We start from the raw sequence: 20,362 nt of genomic DNA, 5'->3' as shown, positions 1-20,362 counted from the left end.
AGTTGCCGAGTTATCAATTTAGAACTCTTTGGTCTTGTGTTCCTGTGGTTCTTCCATTATTTTCTATATGAAAACATACTTATCCCTATGCAGCATGAAGGGAAAATGAGAATGGGTTAGTGTTTTAATTTGGCTTCTTTGGTTAACTTTGAGACTCTTCATATCTCAGTCCCCCATTTATGACTTTAAAAATGGTTTACCTTGCCTATTTCTTCTTCTGTTTATCTTGCTGGGATTACATACGGTAATCATGTTTTAAAAGAAAGCTTACTGTCCATAAACAATGCTATATAGAGAAGTTGATCCCATTTGGTAATAGGTAAATAGGACACCAAAGCCCTTCACAGCTCCTGTAACTTTTTCTGTTGAGTGATTACAGTAGAATCAGAGAAAATCAGGCACACACACAAAAAAATTATCTTCCTCTCCATCTCCCTGCTAAATAAAGACTCTACACAGGAAAAACAAAAGAACAGTTATAGTATTTAGGAGACCTCAGTCATCTCTTCTGCTCATTGATTTTTCATATTCTTGAATCACTAGCATAACAGTAAACCAAAAATGTGTGCGACACCATATGCCACAACCGCTTCCCAGGCTTGAGATTGAAACTCCTAAGTTGTTTTGACTGAGCAACTAATAGCAATTTAGATAGTTCTGTACAAATTTAGAGACATGAGATGCAAAACCATTACTGTATTCCAGCACATTCTTCTTGTCAGAACCACTTAAATCACCATCTTACACAAGCACATATTGAAACTCAACTTTAAGCATTTTATTTTTATGTACATTTCATTTTGTCCAGAAATAAAATATCTAAATACAGACAGACTGTAATGTTGTATATGTTTAGCTTTCAACAATACTTGAGCTGAATAAATGCTTTGTACATTAAGTTTGTCTTTTTAATGGAGGTCACAGCTACATTGATAAAATGGATTCCTCATATCCTTTTTTTTTTTTCTTTTTTAACCAATAACAAGCAGAGACAAGTACAAGTTAATATTAATAAGCAGCTCAAATAACACTTGGTTAAACTATGTACAATACAAACCATTCATACAAATGAAGACTAGGATATTGAATTTGTTACAATATGTGTAGTAAAGATAAGACAGACACTTATAACTTACATGGTGTCTGTCAGGCATTTCCCTTCTTATATAATGATCAGAACTTGTTTTAATCAGCCTTAGCTGGTCTCAACTTTGAGAAAGTCCAATGACTCGTGATGAAAGCTGTAATCCAATGTCTGCCCACATGTAAATTCCAAATGTTTGCTCATCTTTACTGAAAACAGCCTCCCTCCATAGAAAAAAGAGCCATCTTACATAACCTTGAATGTGCCTACTGTATGCTGGAAAAAAGTTACTACATTTTGTTGTGTTCATAAAAGAAAGAATACTGAGCTCTAAAGACACATTTTTTTTTCCATTTTAACAAGCATATACTCCTACAGTAGTATTTACCAGTACAGCTACTCCAAGCAGTAGGAATGCATGAATGGGGATTACTGATGAGCATGTACTCAAGACTTTAAAAGAGATTTCCATAACCACAAGTGTTAGAAACCATCCACTGTCTAGTTAATCCTTTCATTTGATGATAGTTTATCCTAAACCATTCTGAGTCAGACAATGAAAGCCCTCTTGACAGGAATCATGACAGATGCAAGCTGAAATGTATATGAATGTGTGTTTGTGTACATCTATGTATGAGAGCATGTCTTCAAGTGTGCCTTTAAAATCTATGGTGATTTACAACTATACCAAGAGATGAAGCTGACTGGGCAGAAATTACATCAGATTGTTTTCCACTAGCATATTTGCAGCCAGTTGACGAGAGCAGCAGTGTAGACACATTCCAGGCAACAGATGTGACCTTCTTCTTTGAGGTAACAGCCCTGTCATATTGACCTTTAATTCCTCAGGCTTCAGTCTCACCCATGTTCATCCTCATCCAGAAGGGAAGTAAGGTGTGTCGCTGTGGTAGTTGTAGTCGGGGCACACTTTCTGTACTAGTTTATAATCTGTACTATAAAAGGAAATGTAAATACAGATCACCTTAAAGGGCTTGGAGCAGAGCCAGGATACATGACTTTGGGTCTGCTCCTGGTAACAGGTTTTTGAAGGATCATAGTTGCAGAGTGTGTTCTTGGTAGCCTTGTCAACCTTTTCATACTCAATGCGACAGTTAAAGGACTTGGAATCTTTGGCATCAATCACGGTTTGTTGTGCCAAGTCGAATTCCACTATTTTTGTAGGGGGCACCAAGCTGACAGACACATTCCCTTGACCAGTGGAATTATGCCTGAAATAAACACTAAATGTCCCATTGCCGTGATCTACAATTTTCCCAGTTATCAACAGGTTTAGCTTCACTGTTTTGATGTTGGAATGAAAATCACCCCATCCAAACATTTTCTTAAACTTGCCCGTCTTAACAATGGGCCTTCGCTTGGCCCTGGGCCGAGGCTCTTGAAGGTCTGTGGAGTTCCTCAGCCAGTCCCAAAGGTCTTGCTCAGAATAAGGTTCTGGGGTGTCATATCGCAGGTCTAAATCTGTATCATTTTCTTTGCCACGAAAAGTCTGTGACAGGAGTCGGCTGATAGACAAGTCTTTGCTGCTTTCTGTCCATATGTGCTTTAGTGTGGATTTGCTGCTTCCTGATTTTAGAAGTTCTGACTTTCCACCATTCGTTAAATTGGCACATGTGACCTGAAAATGGAACAGAAAAATGGTGTTTACATCTCTGTACCTGAGAACACCCAATACACAGATCCAAGCCCTTTCTCAGAAGCTCAGAATTAAATGAGGCCACTTCACTTAAATTACCTTCAGCATCTGGCCAAAATTTACTTATTTATTTATTTTTAAGATTTTATTTATTTATTTGACAGAGATCACAAGTAGGCAGAGAGGCAGTCAGGCGAGGAGGTGGGGGGAGGAGGGAGGCAAGAGGAAGCAGGCTCCCTGCTGAGCAGAGAGCCCGATGTGGGGCTCGATCCCAGGACCCTGGGATCATGACCTGAGCCGAAGGCAGAGGCTTAACCCACTGAGCCACCCAGGTGCCCCAATAGTTATTTAATAAAATATGAAAAGCTACCACTTCTATTTTTATATAAGATGGGAGAGAGACGATGTCGGTAGATAAAAACCACTAAACATGACTGAAAGACTATATAAAAGACTATATAAAAACATTGACTTTGACAAGGAAAAGACCACCTAACATGAGTAAAGCAAACTGAATTCAAACAGAAATCAAACCAAAGTAATTATTTCTTAGCACCAAAATCCAAACACTTTTAAAATAAAAAATTTGCAAATCATTGTTATTTTTCTACTTCAAAATTACTATAAGCTTTAAAGCTGTAGGATTCTCAGAAATACATCAACCAACAGCCTAAGGACTTTTGGTAATTTGTGCCACAGTCCTATTAGAAAAGTCAGTTTTGCAAAGAGACTCTAGCATATTTTAACTCATCAAAACATCTTTATTATCATCTATTATTGGCATGGAACATATTATATAAGACATATGTTTTTACCTTAAGGACTTAAAATGTGGTCTAGGAAAAGAGACATAAATGAAAACATCTAATACACAATGTCTTAGAGATAACTAACAATCTAGAGAAACAAACAATACATGGTCAACGACAAAGAGGTCACTTCAGGTTGGATTGTGAAAGTCACATTCAGAAACCATCCTCCTGGGACCCTGTTCTTGTCTCTTTGGGAAGATTTAGATTCCCAACTAGACCAGGAGGAACCCTAAATCTAACTGACTGATCAAACATCCAAATCTGTATTTGCCAAATTATATAAGAGTTGTCCTTACCACAGCTCCTATATTTATGCCTTAGTATAGAAGAAATAAAAAAGAGAAATGAGTATCTACAATGCACTCATTAACCTAAAGTTAAAGCAGTGATCTCTGATCATGACAGGGAGGGCTCAAGGACAGTAGGGAAGACAGCCAAGAACCCACAGGAATCAACCAATACAAAAGAATCTTTTAAGATGTAGACTGACTGCCTATTGCGTAAGTCTGCCAAAGAGAGTCCCATGCTGCCCATTAAGAAGCCAAGTTTCACAATAAACCTCCATCTCCAGTCCTATCTCAGAAATGAGCCTGACTACCACTTAGCAGCCTCCTTTGGACCCTCCAGTCCCCTTCCAAACTGCTCTCCAAGTAAGAGGTCATTGCTGGAAAGCTTTTTAATTCAGGTCTACTAGGAATTAGAACTGCATTCTAGAGGTCTCTCTATAGACTTAGGCATGAAGGCCTAAGGTACAACTCTGGCCTGAGAATAGTCTTTTACTCCATCACTTGTGTTTAAAGAACTCTATCCCAAGCCCTAGGGAGTAAGGGCATAAACTTTAGAGCCAGTCTCCCTGGAATATATGCTAAGTTCTGCCATTGCCAAGCTGTGTGCCCTTGGTCAAGTCATTTAACAACCCCTACCTCAGTTTCCTACATCTGCAAAATGAATGTAACAACAGTGCTGTAATGACGGTAGCTGACACATGGAAATGGTTCGATTTAATGTAGCTATTTTTGTAAATCCCAGGCTGCTGTGTGAAGACATCTAGAGAAAGAAGGTCACCAAATGAGGTCTGTTTTGGAGGTCTGTTTTGTGGGTAGCTTTGCTCTTGATTACATAGCCAAGTACTCAACCTATATGGGATGGCTTTCCCCAGGGATATCCATGCAAGAGGCCCTGGTAATCTAACCTAGAACAAAGTCACTTAGATCTAGTAACCTTGCCTTTTCACAAAATCCTAAGGATCAATGAGCTTTCCCACTGCCAGCTGGCAAATAGTCTTATCTCTACCCCATTCAAATTGAGACAATGTGAGTGGTATGAAGCCATTCCCACAGTCTTATCTCTACCCCATTCAAATTGAGACAATGTGAGTGGTAGGAAGCCATTCCCACCTGGGAAAAACTACCAGATGAAGCTGGTCTTTTGCTAGTAATGCTGAGCCTAAGAAACCCTGCAAATTTAGTCCCGTATGAATTTATTGCCTCTGAAAGAAAAGGGATTTATATTTCATAACCACACCATGAAAAACCAAGACTATGATATTGGGTAGGCTAATGCAAAAGCTCCGTCACCATTTCAAGCCACTAGCTTGGGTCCAGTTGCAACCGCTGTAATCCTCAAGGCAGCTGTGATGCCTTTATAGAAAGATCCAGAAGGCCACTGTGCACAGTGGGTAATAGAGGAGAGACAAACACTGACCAATGGAGAATCAGACTCTAGGAGTGCGATGAGGTACAAAAATAATGCATGGATTGTGGTGGAGGTGTCACATCTAAGGGAAGTAAAGACCACCCACCTGCACATGATCTCTAAACTCTAAAACACATCACCCAAACAAAATGAACAGACTTGGGGCAAATATAGGGAACAGAAAGAAGATTGCATTTAGTAATGACTGACTTTCTTTCCTCTTTCTTTCTTTCTTCCTTTCTTCCTTTCTTTCTTTCTTCTTTCTTTCATTTAAATTCAATTAGCCAAGGTATAGTACATCATTAGTTTTTGATAAAATGTTCAATGATTCATTAGTTGACTAAAACACCCAGTGCTCATCATATCACATGCCCTCTTTAATGCCCACCTTTCTTTTAGTGCTGGGTACTTCCCTTGCAGTTCTCCTCAAGCCTTGAATTGGCCTCACTCCTCTTTTCACCCTGCACCCAAACTGTTTCCTGTTTGCAAATTCCTTTCATGCCAAAACATTCCAGAAATGGATTACATTCAAGCAGTATGTGAGCAGTAATAGCAAAGTGGCTACCTTATCAAATTCAATTTGTTTTTAAATAAGACTAAATATTGTCTTTTATTTTTTTAACATCTTAATTTTATTTTGTTCAGTGTTCAAAGATTCATTATTTATGCACCACAACCAGTGCTCCATGCAATAAGTGCCCTCCATAATACCCACCACCACTCAACCCCCACCCCCTCCCCTCCAAAACCCTCAGTTTGTTTCTCAGAGTCCACAGTCTCTCATTGTTCATCTCTCCCTCCAATTTCCCCCAGTTCATTTTCCTTTCCCTTCTCCTAATGTCGTCCATGTTACTCCTTATGCTCCACAAGTAAGTGAAACCATATAATAATTGACTCTGCTTGACTTATTTCACTCAGCATAATTTCCTCCAGTGCCATCCATGTTGATACAAAAGTTGGGTATTCAGCCTTTCTGACAGTTGCATAATATCCCGTTGCATATAAATAGAAGTCTTAATGGGATGAAATTGAGAAGGAAATATCCTTTGGGGAGAAGGATGATGCATAGAAATATATGAGTTTTCTTAAGGAAAAAGCATCTGTGGGATAATAAAGTCAGTCCTCTATGGGACAATTTTTACTCTAATACGAAAAGTATAATCCTTAGTAGTTCCATAGTTAATATTATATCATTATAATTTTAAAAATAATATTATATCATTATAATTTAAAGTATATATCAAAAACAACTGTAGTTCTTCTACTAATTTAGAAGAACTACTAATTTACTGAAAGAAGAGCATTTCAAAATAACTTTTTCCAGGGGCGCCTGGGTGGCTCAGTGGGTTAAGCCGCTGCCTTCAGCTCAAGTCATGATCTCAGGGTCCTGGGATTGAGTCCCGCATCGGGCTCTCTGCTCAGCAGCGAGCCTGCTTCCCTCTCTCTCTCCCTGCCTGCCTCTCCATCTACTTGTGATCTCTCTCTGTCAAATAAATAAATAAAATCTTTAAAAAAAAACTTTTTCCATAACAGTAGCTATAGTATAAAATTTAAAGCAAACATTAATTTATGAGAGTAGTACAGATCTTTTAGCTTGTGAGTTTCTATTTGTGTATTTGTTTGTTCTATTTTGTTTTGAAACCTAATTGATTGGCCAACATCCAAAATCTCCACTTGCCTAATGATATAAATGCTGTCCTAAAGACAGCCTCTATATTTATGCTAAGTATACAAGAATTACAAGAAATAAATGCATAACCAATTTCCTCATTTTTACCTGGAATTACATAATTTTATTCTTTGGGTGACAAGAAAAATAAATACAGGCATGTGCTTGGTTTCAGTACTTGTTATCTCAGCATCAACACAGTTGATTAGGAGAGGGGCTGTAATGAAATGCATCCATCGTGCACTGGCTCATGAAGCAGTAATGAATTGCCCCCCCAAAAAAGGAAGTAAAAGGGAATTAGAGTGCAATCCACCAAGCAGCACATGAGGAGTGAAAGGAAAAAAATGTGGAAGTAGGAGATAGGATGTTAAAGAACCAATCTATTCAAAAAGGATGCTAAGACTGACAGGCAGATAAACCTCTGAATTTTGGATAGAACAGAAATTTAGTTCTAAATGATACTCTCAACAGCTGTAGTGATTATGAGTGTGAGTTCTGGAACTAGATGGCCTGAATCCCAATCTTGGCCATGATCAGCAGCAGCTATATGATGTAGGCAAGTGGCTCAACTTGTTTACACTTAGTTTTTCTCTTCTAGGAGAAAGAATGCCTACCTCCCTCATAGAGCTGTTGTGTGAATCAAACAGGAAACTCCATTTAAAGCACTAAGAGCAATACCTGGGCCATGGTGAGTGTTTGACATTATTACTATTAACATCCTCAAATATTTTAACCTCCGTATCTCAATGGATAATATTTTTTTGTAAATGAGTAATGACAGAATATGAAAGCAAAAAATATTTTTATGAGAAAATCTCCCTTTTATGTAACCGAAACCCTGGGGCAAACAATTAAAAAAGAAAGTATATACTTTTGAAAGTTCAGCTATGACAACCAAAAAATACAGCAAGTTCAGTAGGTAGTAAAACTCAGGTTAACAAAGAATGAGCATAAGTTCAGCCATTAAATTGCTCAACTACCAAATGCAATGAATTTATTTGTAATGTGAAGCTGCTGACTGTTAAGAAATCTCTCCAGAACATCTCAGAATCAAAGCAGGTTTCAGCTGTATTTGTCAACAACACAGTCTTGAATATATTTCTCTTTTCCCTTCCCTTCCCTTTCACTTAGGTTAGGAGAGAAGCAGGGCATGTCTAAAAGGTGAACAATCATGAAAAACCAAGAAGGGTCCTTAGGAAAATCTCCAGACCTACTGAGCATAAGTAATCCTGATTTCTTTTGTTTTATGAGTTCGATGACTATATAGCGAGACTCTGCTAATATTGAGTTAAATAATAGGAATACAAAGCTAAGTAAGACATGGTCCTTGCCTTCAAGGAGTTCACAGTCTAATGGGGAAATCAATTAAGCAAATAACAATGTGATGTGACTAACACTATGTACAACATTCTAGTAGTCAGAATGAAAGTTGAAAGGTAGAGAAGTTGTGGCAGGAGAAATAATCCTTGGACCTAGGAGATAAAGGACACTTAGGAATTCAACAGAGAGAGAAGAGGCCAAAAGAGATTCAAGCATGAGAAACACACTGTGTAAAGCACAGAGCTAAGAAGGGACATGTTAAATATAAGAACAGAAAATAGCTCCTTACTGCTGAGCCTCAGGGAACACTGACAAGAAAGAAAAGGAGAAGTTGTAAGAAGTAGATAGAACTTGAAGAAGGTGGGCTAGGGTCAAAAGTGATGTTCCTACTAAGGCATTTGAACTTAAACTAATAGGAAGTGGGGAATCACTAAATTGTTTTCTGTTTTGCTTTTGTCTGTGTGTGTGTGTATATGTGTGTTGTTTTTGCTTATTTATTCTGTTTTAAAATAGGTCATTCTGGCTCTAGAAAGATCACTGATTAGACACTGAGGATGAATTGGTAGGGAGAGATTTTGAAGGAAGAATGACTAGTAGAATCATTCATTACATAACTAACTGTGATACTTCATTTGAGAAAGTAAACTGAGACTTTACCAAGGCAATAGCAGAGAAAAAGAGAAAGAAAAAATGGATATGAGACAGTTCAGAGGTAGGATTAACTCAGCTTGATAATTTTTTACTAAGCAGGAATATGAAAAGTTGAATTAATGAGTTTCCTGGCATCTGCAGGGAATACAGAAGTAACAACTTAGCTGGAAAATATAATTAAATCTCAGAGGAAAATTGGAAGTTGAAGTGCCTGCAAGTCATTCCAGTGATGCTATCCAAAGAAAGTTGGTAACATGGGTCTGAAAGTCTGGAGAAATGAGAGGGATAGTGATATTGATTTTGTTGTATGAAAGGATTGTATTGTTCAGAGAGGATACAGTGATACAGAAGAAGGTTGGTATAATATCTAATGCGAGTGCTTTGAAGACAAGCAGAAGAGGAGACAGGATAGGTAAAGACAAAGGAGGATATTAGAAAGAAAATATTACTGTAGAAACAAAGAGAAGCTGGGAAGGGGAAAGGCAGGTATAGGCACACTCGAATTTCAAGTAAAAGTTGAATAGCAGAAACACTTGGAAAGCAGCCCCTTGACTTGTGAACCCTCTACTAATGACCTTACTGATGCTAGTTTTAGTAGTGGTGAAGAGAAGATGCAAGATGGGAAAGAGCAACGAGCTTAATACATCTACTCCCAGCTGCGGTTTGGAATCACTGGCTGACTCGTTGTATCATATTGCTTTACATCTTAAGAATTTTCAATTTTGAAACACATAAATATACATATAAAACTGAAGAATGTTGAGCCCTACTGAATAAAAAAAAATCATTAAAAAAAAAGCCTTACATCCAGAACACCTTCTACTATTGATGTTACAAAGATAATAAAAGAGTTTCTTTTTAAAAGTCACCTAAAGATTCTTTGATGTCAGTATATCTGAGTGATAACAGAAGTGAAGACCTTGGCGTAAAAATGAGTATGAAAGAAGAAGCTGACAACATCTAATGAACCCAATTCCAAAAAGGCAAAGTACTGTGAAATTTTTCTACAAATAATTTATTCTGTACCAATGAAAACACCAAATATACTCTCTGACTGAATATAATTTTCCATGTCAAAGCCACCATGCCCATTCCAAAGGAGCTGGCTTGCAGGTATCCAGGAAAGGATACCATTTCCACAAATTATGAGAGTTGTCTGTCTCATTGTTTTAGAGACACTGAGGATCAAAAAGATTCTTAGCATGATTTGATGTATGTGACTTAAAGTACACATGTATTTAAGAACATCCAAAAATAGGTACAAGAAGAAGGGTCATGTCCTTCAACCATAAACAAAGACAGAGCTTGGGTGTAACATGAAGAGAGTTTGCCTGGGGCAGGACATGTGTATGGGACTAAGGGGAAAAGACTCCCATTGGATGGTGGAATGTAAGCATATAAGAGCTGCCACACTTCCCTCTAGCTCCTTTTCTTTATATTTTAGGGCCATTCCTTCACATCAGGTCCTCTAATATCTTTTCATAATAGGTTTCCAATCATAATGTCAATACATCATCATTAAAGATACTCTTGAAAGATACCACTTCTGAAAAATAAACCGCTCCTCAACTATACTGCCCCCTCAGTTTTGCTTCTGGCCTTATGAGACAGTATATAAACATTTCCCTCCTTTACATATATACTGTATCCAACGAGAGGTGTCTCCAGATGTTTGTGTACCTCTTTTTATAAAAGAGCGGTAAGATGTCTTTTAATTTCCACTAACCTGCACATTTTACTGCCGATCTATTACTATTCAATATAAATAATTTCAAAATTACTTTGAAAATTATGTATTTATTTCATCAACTGTATGAATACTTAAACCAAAAATTTTAAACAACTTGACGCTTAAGCGATATCTTTCAACAGTGAATAACTAATCAAGAAAATGGTCTTGCTCTATGATTACTTCATTTTGACAATTTTATGATTTGCTGTGTTAAACATATGTTGCATACTATCAACTGCTATTGGATAAGGGCACACCATATTCATTGTAATTTCATTGTAATTAGTATTTGATATATGACATTGTATTTTATTTCAACTACACACAGGGGTGCTGGGTGTCTCAGTAGATAAAGCATCAAACTCTTGATTTTGACTCGGGACATGATCTAAGGTCATTAGATCTAGGCCTGCCTCACTCTCTCTCTCTCTTCCCCCTCTAAAACTTAATTAAATAATTAATAAGCTGCACACACACCACTCATTCACACACACACACACATACCCACACTCATACACTTCAAAGTCAATACTGTTATCTTTAGCTTTCACATGGAGATACAGAACTCAGAAAGAGACTGACCAGATTATTGCTGTTAAGTGAAAGAACTACCCCCTAGTTACTGCAGAGGCTGTGTAGTCCTTTACTTTATAAAATTATTTTAATCATGCAATTCTACATTAATGTATGTTTATTAGAACATTCAAATGTTATAGAATTTATGAAGTAAAAGTAAAAGTCTGTCTTCATCATCAACCCCTGCTCTTTTACAATCTCACCCCTCTCTCCAAAGGTAAAACTTGTCAAAATGTTGGTGTGTATTGCTTCTCGATATCTTAGTTTTCACATATAAATATTATATATGTAGTGTCATATTTTATGATTACATTATATATTTCCCTATCAACAAAACATTTTAGAGATGCATACCTCTTAGTACATCTAGGTATATCATCTCTATTAAAGGAGAATATAGGGACGCCTGGGTGGCTCAGTGGGTTAAAGCCTCTGCCTTCAGCTCAGGTCATGATCCCAGAGTCCTGGGATCGAGCCCCGCATCAGGCTCTCCACTTCTCGGGGAGCCTGGTTCCTCCTCTCTCTCTGCCTTCCTCTCTCTCTGCCTACTTGTGATCTCTGTCTGTCAAATAAATAAATAAAATCTTTTAAAAAAAATAGGAGAATATAAAATTTTATGATATGGATGGACCAGACTTCCACCTTTTGCTTACCTTTCATGACAGATCCTTAACCATTACATTGTTTCATGGCCAGGTTACCTCCAGCTCTTTTTAACCTTGATTCTACTACTTTTTCTGCCATTATTGTTTCAGATACCTCACACCCTCCACTTATGAGCTGGATTTTAATTTTCATTGATGTATGGATTTGTGTGATTCTTTTAGAAAAAGAGTTCATAGGACATACACTAAGTTGTCCATGCTAAAAACTGTCTTCATTGGCCACAGGCTTACAATGGGTAGAATATTCAAAATAATAATAATAATAAATTTATTTATTTATTTATCCTTTAATTTATACTGTGCTGCTTAATTTTTCTCTCTCAAAAAAACCTGAATTTTATTTCAGGCATTGTAAAATTTCACAAGATGGGCTACCTGTGCCCAAGGTTTTTTCCAGCCCCTTTCTTAGCTAGTTCAGAGAAAAATATGCAAATATTTCTAGGCATGTGAGGCTCTTTTTCATCAAGTTTTCCTAAGAGGACTATTAACTCTTTGAGGGATGTTCTTTCATAATACGGCATTTTGTACCTTAGGGGAAGGGAGTACCTTGCATAGAGTAATCACAGCATATATGACCTGTGTGGTTTATATTCTTACTTACATTGATTTCAACAGTGAAGGTCATTGTTCTTTAGTCACAGTCAAGATGGGGGGTGGCCCTCAGAGATTTCTCTTTTACAAGTTTTGAGTCTGCACTTGACGTTGACAATACAGGGAATGCTTGTATTATATATAATAAGCCAGAGGAAAGGGGTTAGTGTTTTAATACATCAAAAATACATTATTTCCTTCTGCTGCAAAGCAGTGCTCCAGGAGCAACAGTGCTGCATTAACAATGGAAAAGCAGAGAAGGAACTCTGTGCCTCTCCTTTAACCCTGTGCTGGGAGGTTGTAGTGCATAGAAACTAAGAAAATGGGCTTTGCAGTCAGAGATTGAGAGAGTGGGTTAAGTGGGGCTGAGTGGAATCATTATTCTTAATTTCTCATCAGTATTAATGTATTTATGTGTCAGAACTTATGTAAATTTACACACTAAGCATGAAGGAAGGAACAATATTTTCATAGGATGAAAAAGTGTATTTCTTAGGAGCAGAAATAATAGTTTGTGGTTCTTCATAGGCATCTTCTTTTCCTCTACAGTTAAAGAACCAAGAACATTTTGAATACAATTTTCATAAGCTTACCTACAGGAAAATGAACCAAAGGGAAAGCTAATGATTCTGGTTATATAATCTTGTGAAGAGCTCAGTTGTCCATGGCTCAGAAAAGTCTCCAGTACAGTAATATAGGGAACAGTAAGTACCCTATGTAGGAAGTCAGCCATCCTCCATGAGAGCATGAGAACTCATAGGGTAACATATCTAAAACTCTTAGCCATTTGAGGATTCTTCAAACTGATAGGAACACCATGTTTCTAGTTTTTGAGGATGACATGAAATGTTCAGTCTGGTCAGAATGTCTTCTCTTAAAGTTACTATGTCAAAGACAAATTATTGCCCCCATTTGCCAATACTAAATTATAACATAATTAGCATGGTCACTTATCACCACCTATTGCTAAAAATGCTAAAAATGACCACAGAGCTGTTAAAATTATGCTGATTTCCATCTCCGTTTGTTTGGACCATTTGAGCAGATGTAATTTCTCCAGTGAGAACCAAGAGTAGAATAGCTGTGAGGATTCTGAAAGCCTTGTTTTCCCTTTCTTGAGGGTTTCATAACTTAGGCCAAGCATAATAGCTCTCATATCTTGAACTCATATTATTTCCCATATTTTTATGTATATACTATGTATAAAATCTATTTTATTTTCATGAAAACCCAATGAGTGAGGTATCATCTAATTAGAGAAAAATGTGGTCCTAAGGGATCACTAGTGATAAAGTAGCAGACTTTGGATTTAGCCCTCAATCTCTGACTCTCTCAAAGTGTAATTATGGATTACCGAGGTTTGCATTTTAAAAGTTACTTCTTGTGTTAGTGTTTTATATTCCTTCCATTTATTTTTAAAAGATTTTATTGATATTGATTTATTGATTTTTGAGAGAGAGAGAATGCAAGCGTGTGAGCACATGAGCAGGAGACACAGACCCCCCGCTGAGCAGGGTGCCCAATCTCAGGACCCCGGGATAATGATCTAAGCTGAAGGCAGATGCTTAACTGACTGAGCCACCCAGGTGCCCTATTCCTTCCATTTTAAATATATAAGGAGTATCTTGTGTAAAGATGTCTAGGTACATGGTAAATATAATGAACAAATGTGTAAAATAACATGTTGAAAGACTATTTCTGGGCTGAAATAAAGTCATTTCCACATCATTTTTTTCATTATCCTTAAAGAGACTTGAACTTGTCAGTAAATCCAGATGTCTTTGAGGAAAAGAGAAAGGTTGCATATGTAGGAATAACTGGTTAGATCCAGGGTCTGTCTTTCTGAATTGAAGGTTAACATGAGTGATTCTCCATAAAAAGGCTTATTATGTGGACAGTAATGAAGGTTTACAGCTTATTAAAGTCAAAGCACATGCCTATCTAGAATGGACCAAATGAGAAAGGATTGGCTTGCCTTTCAAGCCTATTTTCAGCAACCTATATCTACATACTGAGTAATAATAATAATAACCTTATCCAAGAGAAGCTCAAACTCCTGAGGAAATAATGACTTTGATATATTTTGAGACAATCTGCCCACTTACCCTCTGATTATTAAGAACTTGATCTGGAAACCTTCTGATAGAGGAAAAATACATTATATAAACAAAATGATGGAAACAAGTTATAGGGAAATATTATCCCTGTGCCATTTAGATGCTAAATAGGTACAAATATTCTTCTAGGTTTTATAATTCATATCAGGATATGTGTGGGCAGCACTGATTAGAGGTTCCCAGGTACAAAGTGGACAGCAAGCCAGACAACCAACCCAGAAATGTGACAGGGGGCTAAGATCCTGAAAATATAGTCCCTCCATACTCCCATAAAAGTCCTATGGACTGGGACTCTCCTCCTTCCTGAAGTGGAACAAATACAATGTTCTGAGCAGATACAAAACCTAGCAAAGGGAATGGACCCTCACCATCTCATCAAAAGTTGATGTGCCAGAGTTTGAGTTATGTAAAAACTTTGACATTGAGTAAATAAATATTTTTGGATCATGCCTTGATCAAAGCAAGATGTGGTAAATGCACATACACCTAGAACACCAGGCCCCATCAGCTCTTCATCACAGCTCAAAGAAGATACAACTCATGCACAGGGAACCAAGTAAGCCACTATGTATACACACACACACACACACACACACACACACACACACACACAAAATAATCTCTTCAAAACACTTAAACCAACCCATTTTTTTTTCTAAAGCCCCTCCCAAAAGATTAGCATCCATTCTTTGATTTTCTTTCTTATAAGATTCCTAGCACTGGGTAAACACACTGTATCCTCCACAGATCTCTTACCCCATTACTGCAAGTTTTGGAACCAGATGCACCTGTTGTCCACAAGTCTGGGCTAGATTTCACTTTGATCTTGTTCTATCCCTCTCCCCTCTTCCCATGGCACGTAGAATCCCATACCAAAGAGCCAAGTACTCAGGGAAAAGGATATTTAGGCAGAGATATCTCACAACAAATAAAAAAAATGGCCTCTGGATCTAGGTGCTATGGCTTTAAGTTAATCAGATATAGTGGCATGCCTGGAGTCCACAAAGAAAAAGACTTGGCTTTTATGGTTACCAAGGGAATTAAGTAAACAACGTCACTAAATAGAAAAAGGATGTTCACCCGAAGTTTATGGTACAGAAAAAGACAGGTCATGAAAGGAATTGAGCAAATAGAGCCCCAAAATGACAGGATGCCATAAGTGACATCATAGTAAGGAGTTCGGATGAAAATATGTGTGGAGTCAGAGCTCTGAGATCCCCCTGACCTTTAATGTACTTTTTTTTCCAGCTTACATCAGATACCTGTTTTTTATTGTTCTTTTTTCCCCTTTATTAAATTTTTCATTTTAATTCCCATGTAGTTAACATATAGTGTTATATTAGTTTCAGGGGTACAATAAAGTGATTTAACAGTTCTATATGTTACTCAATGCTCATTATGATGTATCCTCCTTAATCCCCATCACTTATGTCATCCATCCCCCTATTCACCTCCTGTTTGGTAACCATCTGTTTGTTCTCTATAGTTAAGAGCCTGTTTCCTGGTCTCTCTCTCTTCTTTTTTTTTTCCCCTTTGTTTTGTTTCTTAAACTCCACACATAAGTGAAATCATATAATATTTGTCTTTCTCTGACTGACTTACTCCATTTAGCATTTATACTCTCTAGCTCCATCCATATTGCTGCAAATGGCAAGATTTCATTCTTTTTTAAGGCTGAATAATATTCCATTGTATATGTATTCTTCTTTATCCATTCATCTATCAGTGGACACTTGGGCTCCTTCCATAATTTGGCTCTTGTAAATAATGCTGCAATAAACACAATAGGGGTGCATATATCCCTTTGAATTAGTATTTTTATATTTGGGGGGTAAATACCTGATAGTGCGATTACTGGATCATAGGGTAGTTCTATTTTTAATTTTTTGAGGAACCTCCATACTGTCTTCCCCAGTGGCTGGACCAGTTTCCATTCCCACCAATAGTACACAAGGGTTCTTTTTTCTACAAATCCACTTTTGTTTCTTGTGTTTTTTATTTTAGCCATTCTTTTTTTTTTAAGATTTTATTTATTTATTAGACACAGAGAAAGAGAGATCACAAGTAGGCAGAGAGGCAGGCAGAGAGAGAAGGGGAAGCAGGCTCCCTGCTGAGCAGAGAGCCCAATGCGGGGCTCTATCCCAGGACCCTGAGATCATGACCTGAGCCAAAGGCAGAGGCTTAACCCACTGAGACACCCGGGTGCCTTGATTTTAGCCATTCTGACAGGTGTGATATCTTGTTGTGGGGCGACAACTCATTGTAGTTTTAATTTGCATTTTCTTGATGATGTCTGAACACCTTTTCATGTGTCTTTTGGCCATCTGGATTTCTTCTTTGGAGAAATGTCTATTCATGTCTTCTAACCGCTTTTTAATTGGTTTATTTGGGGTTTTTTTGGCATTGAGTTGTGTAAATTCTTTATATATTTGGATACTAACCTTTTACTGGATATGTCATTTCCAACTATCTTCTCCCATTCAGTAGGTTGTCTTTTAGTTGTGTTGATTGTTTCCTTCACTGAGCAGAAGCTTTTTATTCTGATGTAGTTCCAATAGTTTATTTTTGCTCTTATTTCCCTGGTATCAGGAGACATTTCTGGGAAAATGTCGCTACAGTTGATGTCAGAAGTCAAGGAAGAGAAAGTCAAGAGAAGCCAAGGAAGAGAAATTACTGCCTGTGCTATGTTTTAGGATTTTTTTAATGGTTTCAGTTCTCATGTTTAGGTCTTTAATCCATTTTGAATTTATTTGTGTATGGTGTATGTAAGAAAGTAGTCCAGTTTCATTCTCTTGCATGTAGCTGTCCAATTTTCCCAACACCATTTATTGAAAAGACTAATGAACTTTAAAATGACTTATTCCAGCATTTTAGCAGTTTGTAGTACCACGGACTCTGTGGATATAAGGTATCATGGGATAAATGAAAGGACAGGTTGTAATGGTAGAATGTCCTTCCCTGGTAAGTCCCTATACTCACTTATTTACAAACTCAGAGAGGTAGTTTAATTATCCTTTTTCAGAAGAGCTGGGTAACACTCCAGCTGCCGCTAGAGGGCACAGCTAAGACATCTGACAGCTGTCTATTTGTGGTGCAGAAGTCACGCAGAATTGTCAGCAAGGGTCCCAGAGTTCATTGAATGAAGTTGAACCAGGAAACTCTGTGGTCACTGCTGACTGACAACAGTCCCTGGAGGCCACCTCTTCTGCGAGCTGCAGAGGCCAGGAAGGAGCTACTCTTGCTCAAGGAACTCCTACAGAAGGCACCACCAACTAAAGAAGTTCCTTTGAGTCTTCAATTCCTGATAGATGGTGTGTTCAGGAATAAGGCATTTATAATTATTTATTTGGAAATAGTCTAAGTCAATGTACTCTATTTCTGTATCTCCAGCTTCATCTTGGCTACTCTTTCCTTTGACTTCAGAGTTCTTATCACATCTGAACACATTTTTTTTTTTTTAATGTGTTCTCTTTCTTCCAACTTCAAGACCTTTGCACAGGTTGTTTGCCCATCCTTGGCATCCTCGGAATCCATCCCAATTTACTTAGTTGACTCCTACTGATTCTGTAGCCTAGTTTAAACTTAATTTCCACAGTAATCTTTGATCCTCTCAAGGCACCCTGTACTGTTCATTCATGAAAGTAATACTATTATCTTTATCCATGCCCCCTCCTTCATTCCTTCCCTCTTTCCTTCCTCCCTTCCTTCCCTCCTTCTTCCTGCCCCTCCCTCTCTCTCTCTTTTCTTTTTCTCTCTTTCTTTTCCTTTTTCTTTCTTTCTTTGAACTGTCATCTCCATGGTAGACCCATCCAATGCCTTGATAACTTTTTTTTAAACTACATTTTATAAAAGGCCAGGTTTCAAGTAGGTGCTCTACAAATGTTGGCTGAATGAATAAATGCATTTTTGAATGGACTGTCCACCCACTCATAATAATATCCTTCTGGAAATAAGCTTGCTCCATAAGCAGACAAAGAGCTCATTTTTCTGATATAAACATACTTATATTAAAAGCCTTCACAGAGGCTTTGTGTAATGCCATAAACATGAACAGTGATACAGGAGGAAAAAATGATATTTTCCTAGGAAAATACTAGTCAGTGGCCCCTATAGGCCATTACAACCAGTCAGAAATGTCTCAGAAAAAATATTCAAATAACTCTATTTCATTTAAGTAAAAGTGAAAAATGAACAAAAACAATATTGCCTAAATGAACATAACTGCATTTTGGAGATCTGAAAAACATCAGAAAAACAACAAAATAATGAGTTGTGGTCTCTTGGGCAGCAAGAAAGTTAGTGCCATTCTCTGGATTTTCTTTTCTTGAATTTCTGGAATTTTGATCCTAAAGATAGTAATGAAAGAAAATGCTGATGGGATCCAAAAAGCAGAAGTTCCTTCAACAAGAGAGCCTGCCAGATTCTCGGGGGGGGGGGGGGGGGCATTTTCTTTGCACTATTCAAGTATACATTTGTACTGACAAATAATAATTACTTTGAAACAGACAGTTAGGCATGTGTTAGGCTATTTCTTTGCACAAATGCCATTTGCTTGGAAAATGCCGTGGTTTTTATAAATGTGAAGTAATGCAACCATTTTTATGGGTGTGTTTGCAAAGGCTCAAAATTGAACTGTTAAAAGTGTCCATTAACAGTACAAATTAAATTGTTATTAAAAAATCTGAGTCTAAAAGCCATTTCTGGTTTTCCTCTAGGACTGACAGATTGTGAATAAACACACTACAACCTTCTGCTTTGTGTCTGTATTACAAAAACGAACGACTGTTGAGAGTTAGAATCCTGAAACATCTGAAACTGAAGGGACCTTTCTGGACAATGTTTTATAACTTAGGAAGCAGAGTCCCACAGAGCTGAAGTAACTCACCCAAAGTTTATAAGGTTATTAGGGCAGAGGTAAAACTGTAGTGAAGGTTTCCTGGCATCTAGTCCACTTTTTTGGTGTGTGTTCCAAAGTTCACTTTTATTGAGAGTTGGTACTTTATATCTCCTTCAGAGTTTGTTGAAGCTCTAGAAATCAGGCTGTCAACTTCAAAAGTAGGAAGTGGCTTGTCTTGACTAAAGAGTTTCTTAATTTCATGAAAGGAAGGGCTACTGTGGAAATACAGTATCATCTGCCAAGCCTAAAACAAAAGGCACTAATCTAGTGCATTGCAATTGTAGCTTGGGATCCCCTCAGTTGACCATGTACACAAACCTATGCTCAGACTTTCCAAGACTTAAGTCTGAGCGGTGACTGCTCTGCTGGAAGAAAGAATCCAAATGAGGAAACCATAGTCACAGGTTTAAGTAAATTACAACACCGGGGGAATTACTCTTCCATCTCTAAAGAAGAGATTTATATTTGTTTGCAAATACCCTGTCAATTTCTATTTTTCAGAACTTATTTTTTTCAAAAAGGCAAAGTTGAAGCAAAAGTTTGTCAAATGGTCTTCGATAAATCCATCAACAACCATTTGTTAAGTAACTATGATCTCAAAAATTTCCAAAAACTTGGGAACTCATTTTACTCACTTCAAATCATTCTGTACATCTGCTCATTCTAGAAAACTAACATCAGTACTTTTTACTCTTTCATAAATAAAGGTCCTAGTATCCTTCCTGTTACGAGCTTTGGGAGTCAGTGACTATCCACAGAGAATGCTAACAGAAACCCAGTAACATGAGCTGTAATCTTGCTGAGGATCATATGTTGGAATTGGTGTGTGTTAGGAGGAAGGGGGGGTTGGAATATGTACAGTATTAAATAGCATATTTGGAATGTACCATTAATTTGAT

General features: G+C 37.5%; 1 protein-coding gene across 2 annotated transcripts in view; it reads right to left on the bottom strand.

Moving 5' to 3' along the window:
* Nucleotides 1-817: 817 nt before the first annotated feature.
* The window catches only part of NXPH1 (neurexophilin 1), a 295,328-nt gene continuing 275,783 nt past the window's right edge, over nt 818-20,362 (bottom strand). For both annotated transcript variants that reach the window (XM_044246110.1, XM_044246111.1), the window contains exon 3: nt 818-2,720. In XM_044246110.1, coding sequence (XP_044102045.1) covers nt 1,959-2,720 — 762 coding nt within the window. In that variant the 3' untranslated portion in view covers nt 818-1,958. The remainder of the gene's footprint in view (nt 2,721-20,362) is intronic.

The sequence above is a fragment of the Neovison vison genome, chromosome 4, assembly GCF_020171115.1.
Source record: "Neovison vison isolate M4711 chromosome 4, ASM_NN_V1, whole genome shotgun sequence".
Lineage (NCBI taxonomy): Eukaryota > Metazoa > Chordata > Mammalia > Carnivora > Mustelidae > Neogale > Neogale vison.
Note: the sequence above shows the minus strand (reverse complement) of the source record. Positions and strands in the feature narration are given on the sequence as shown.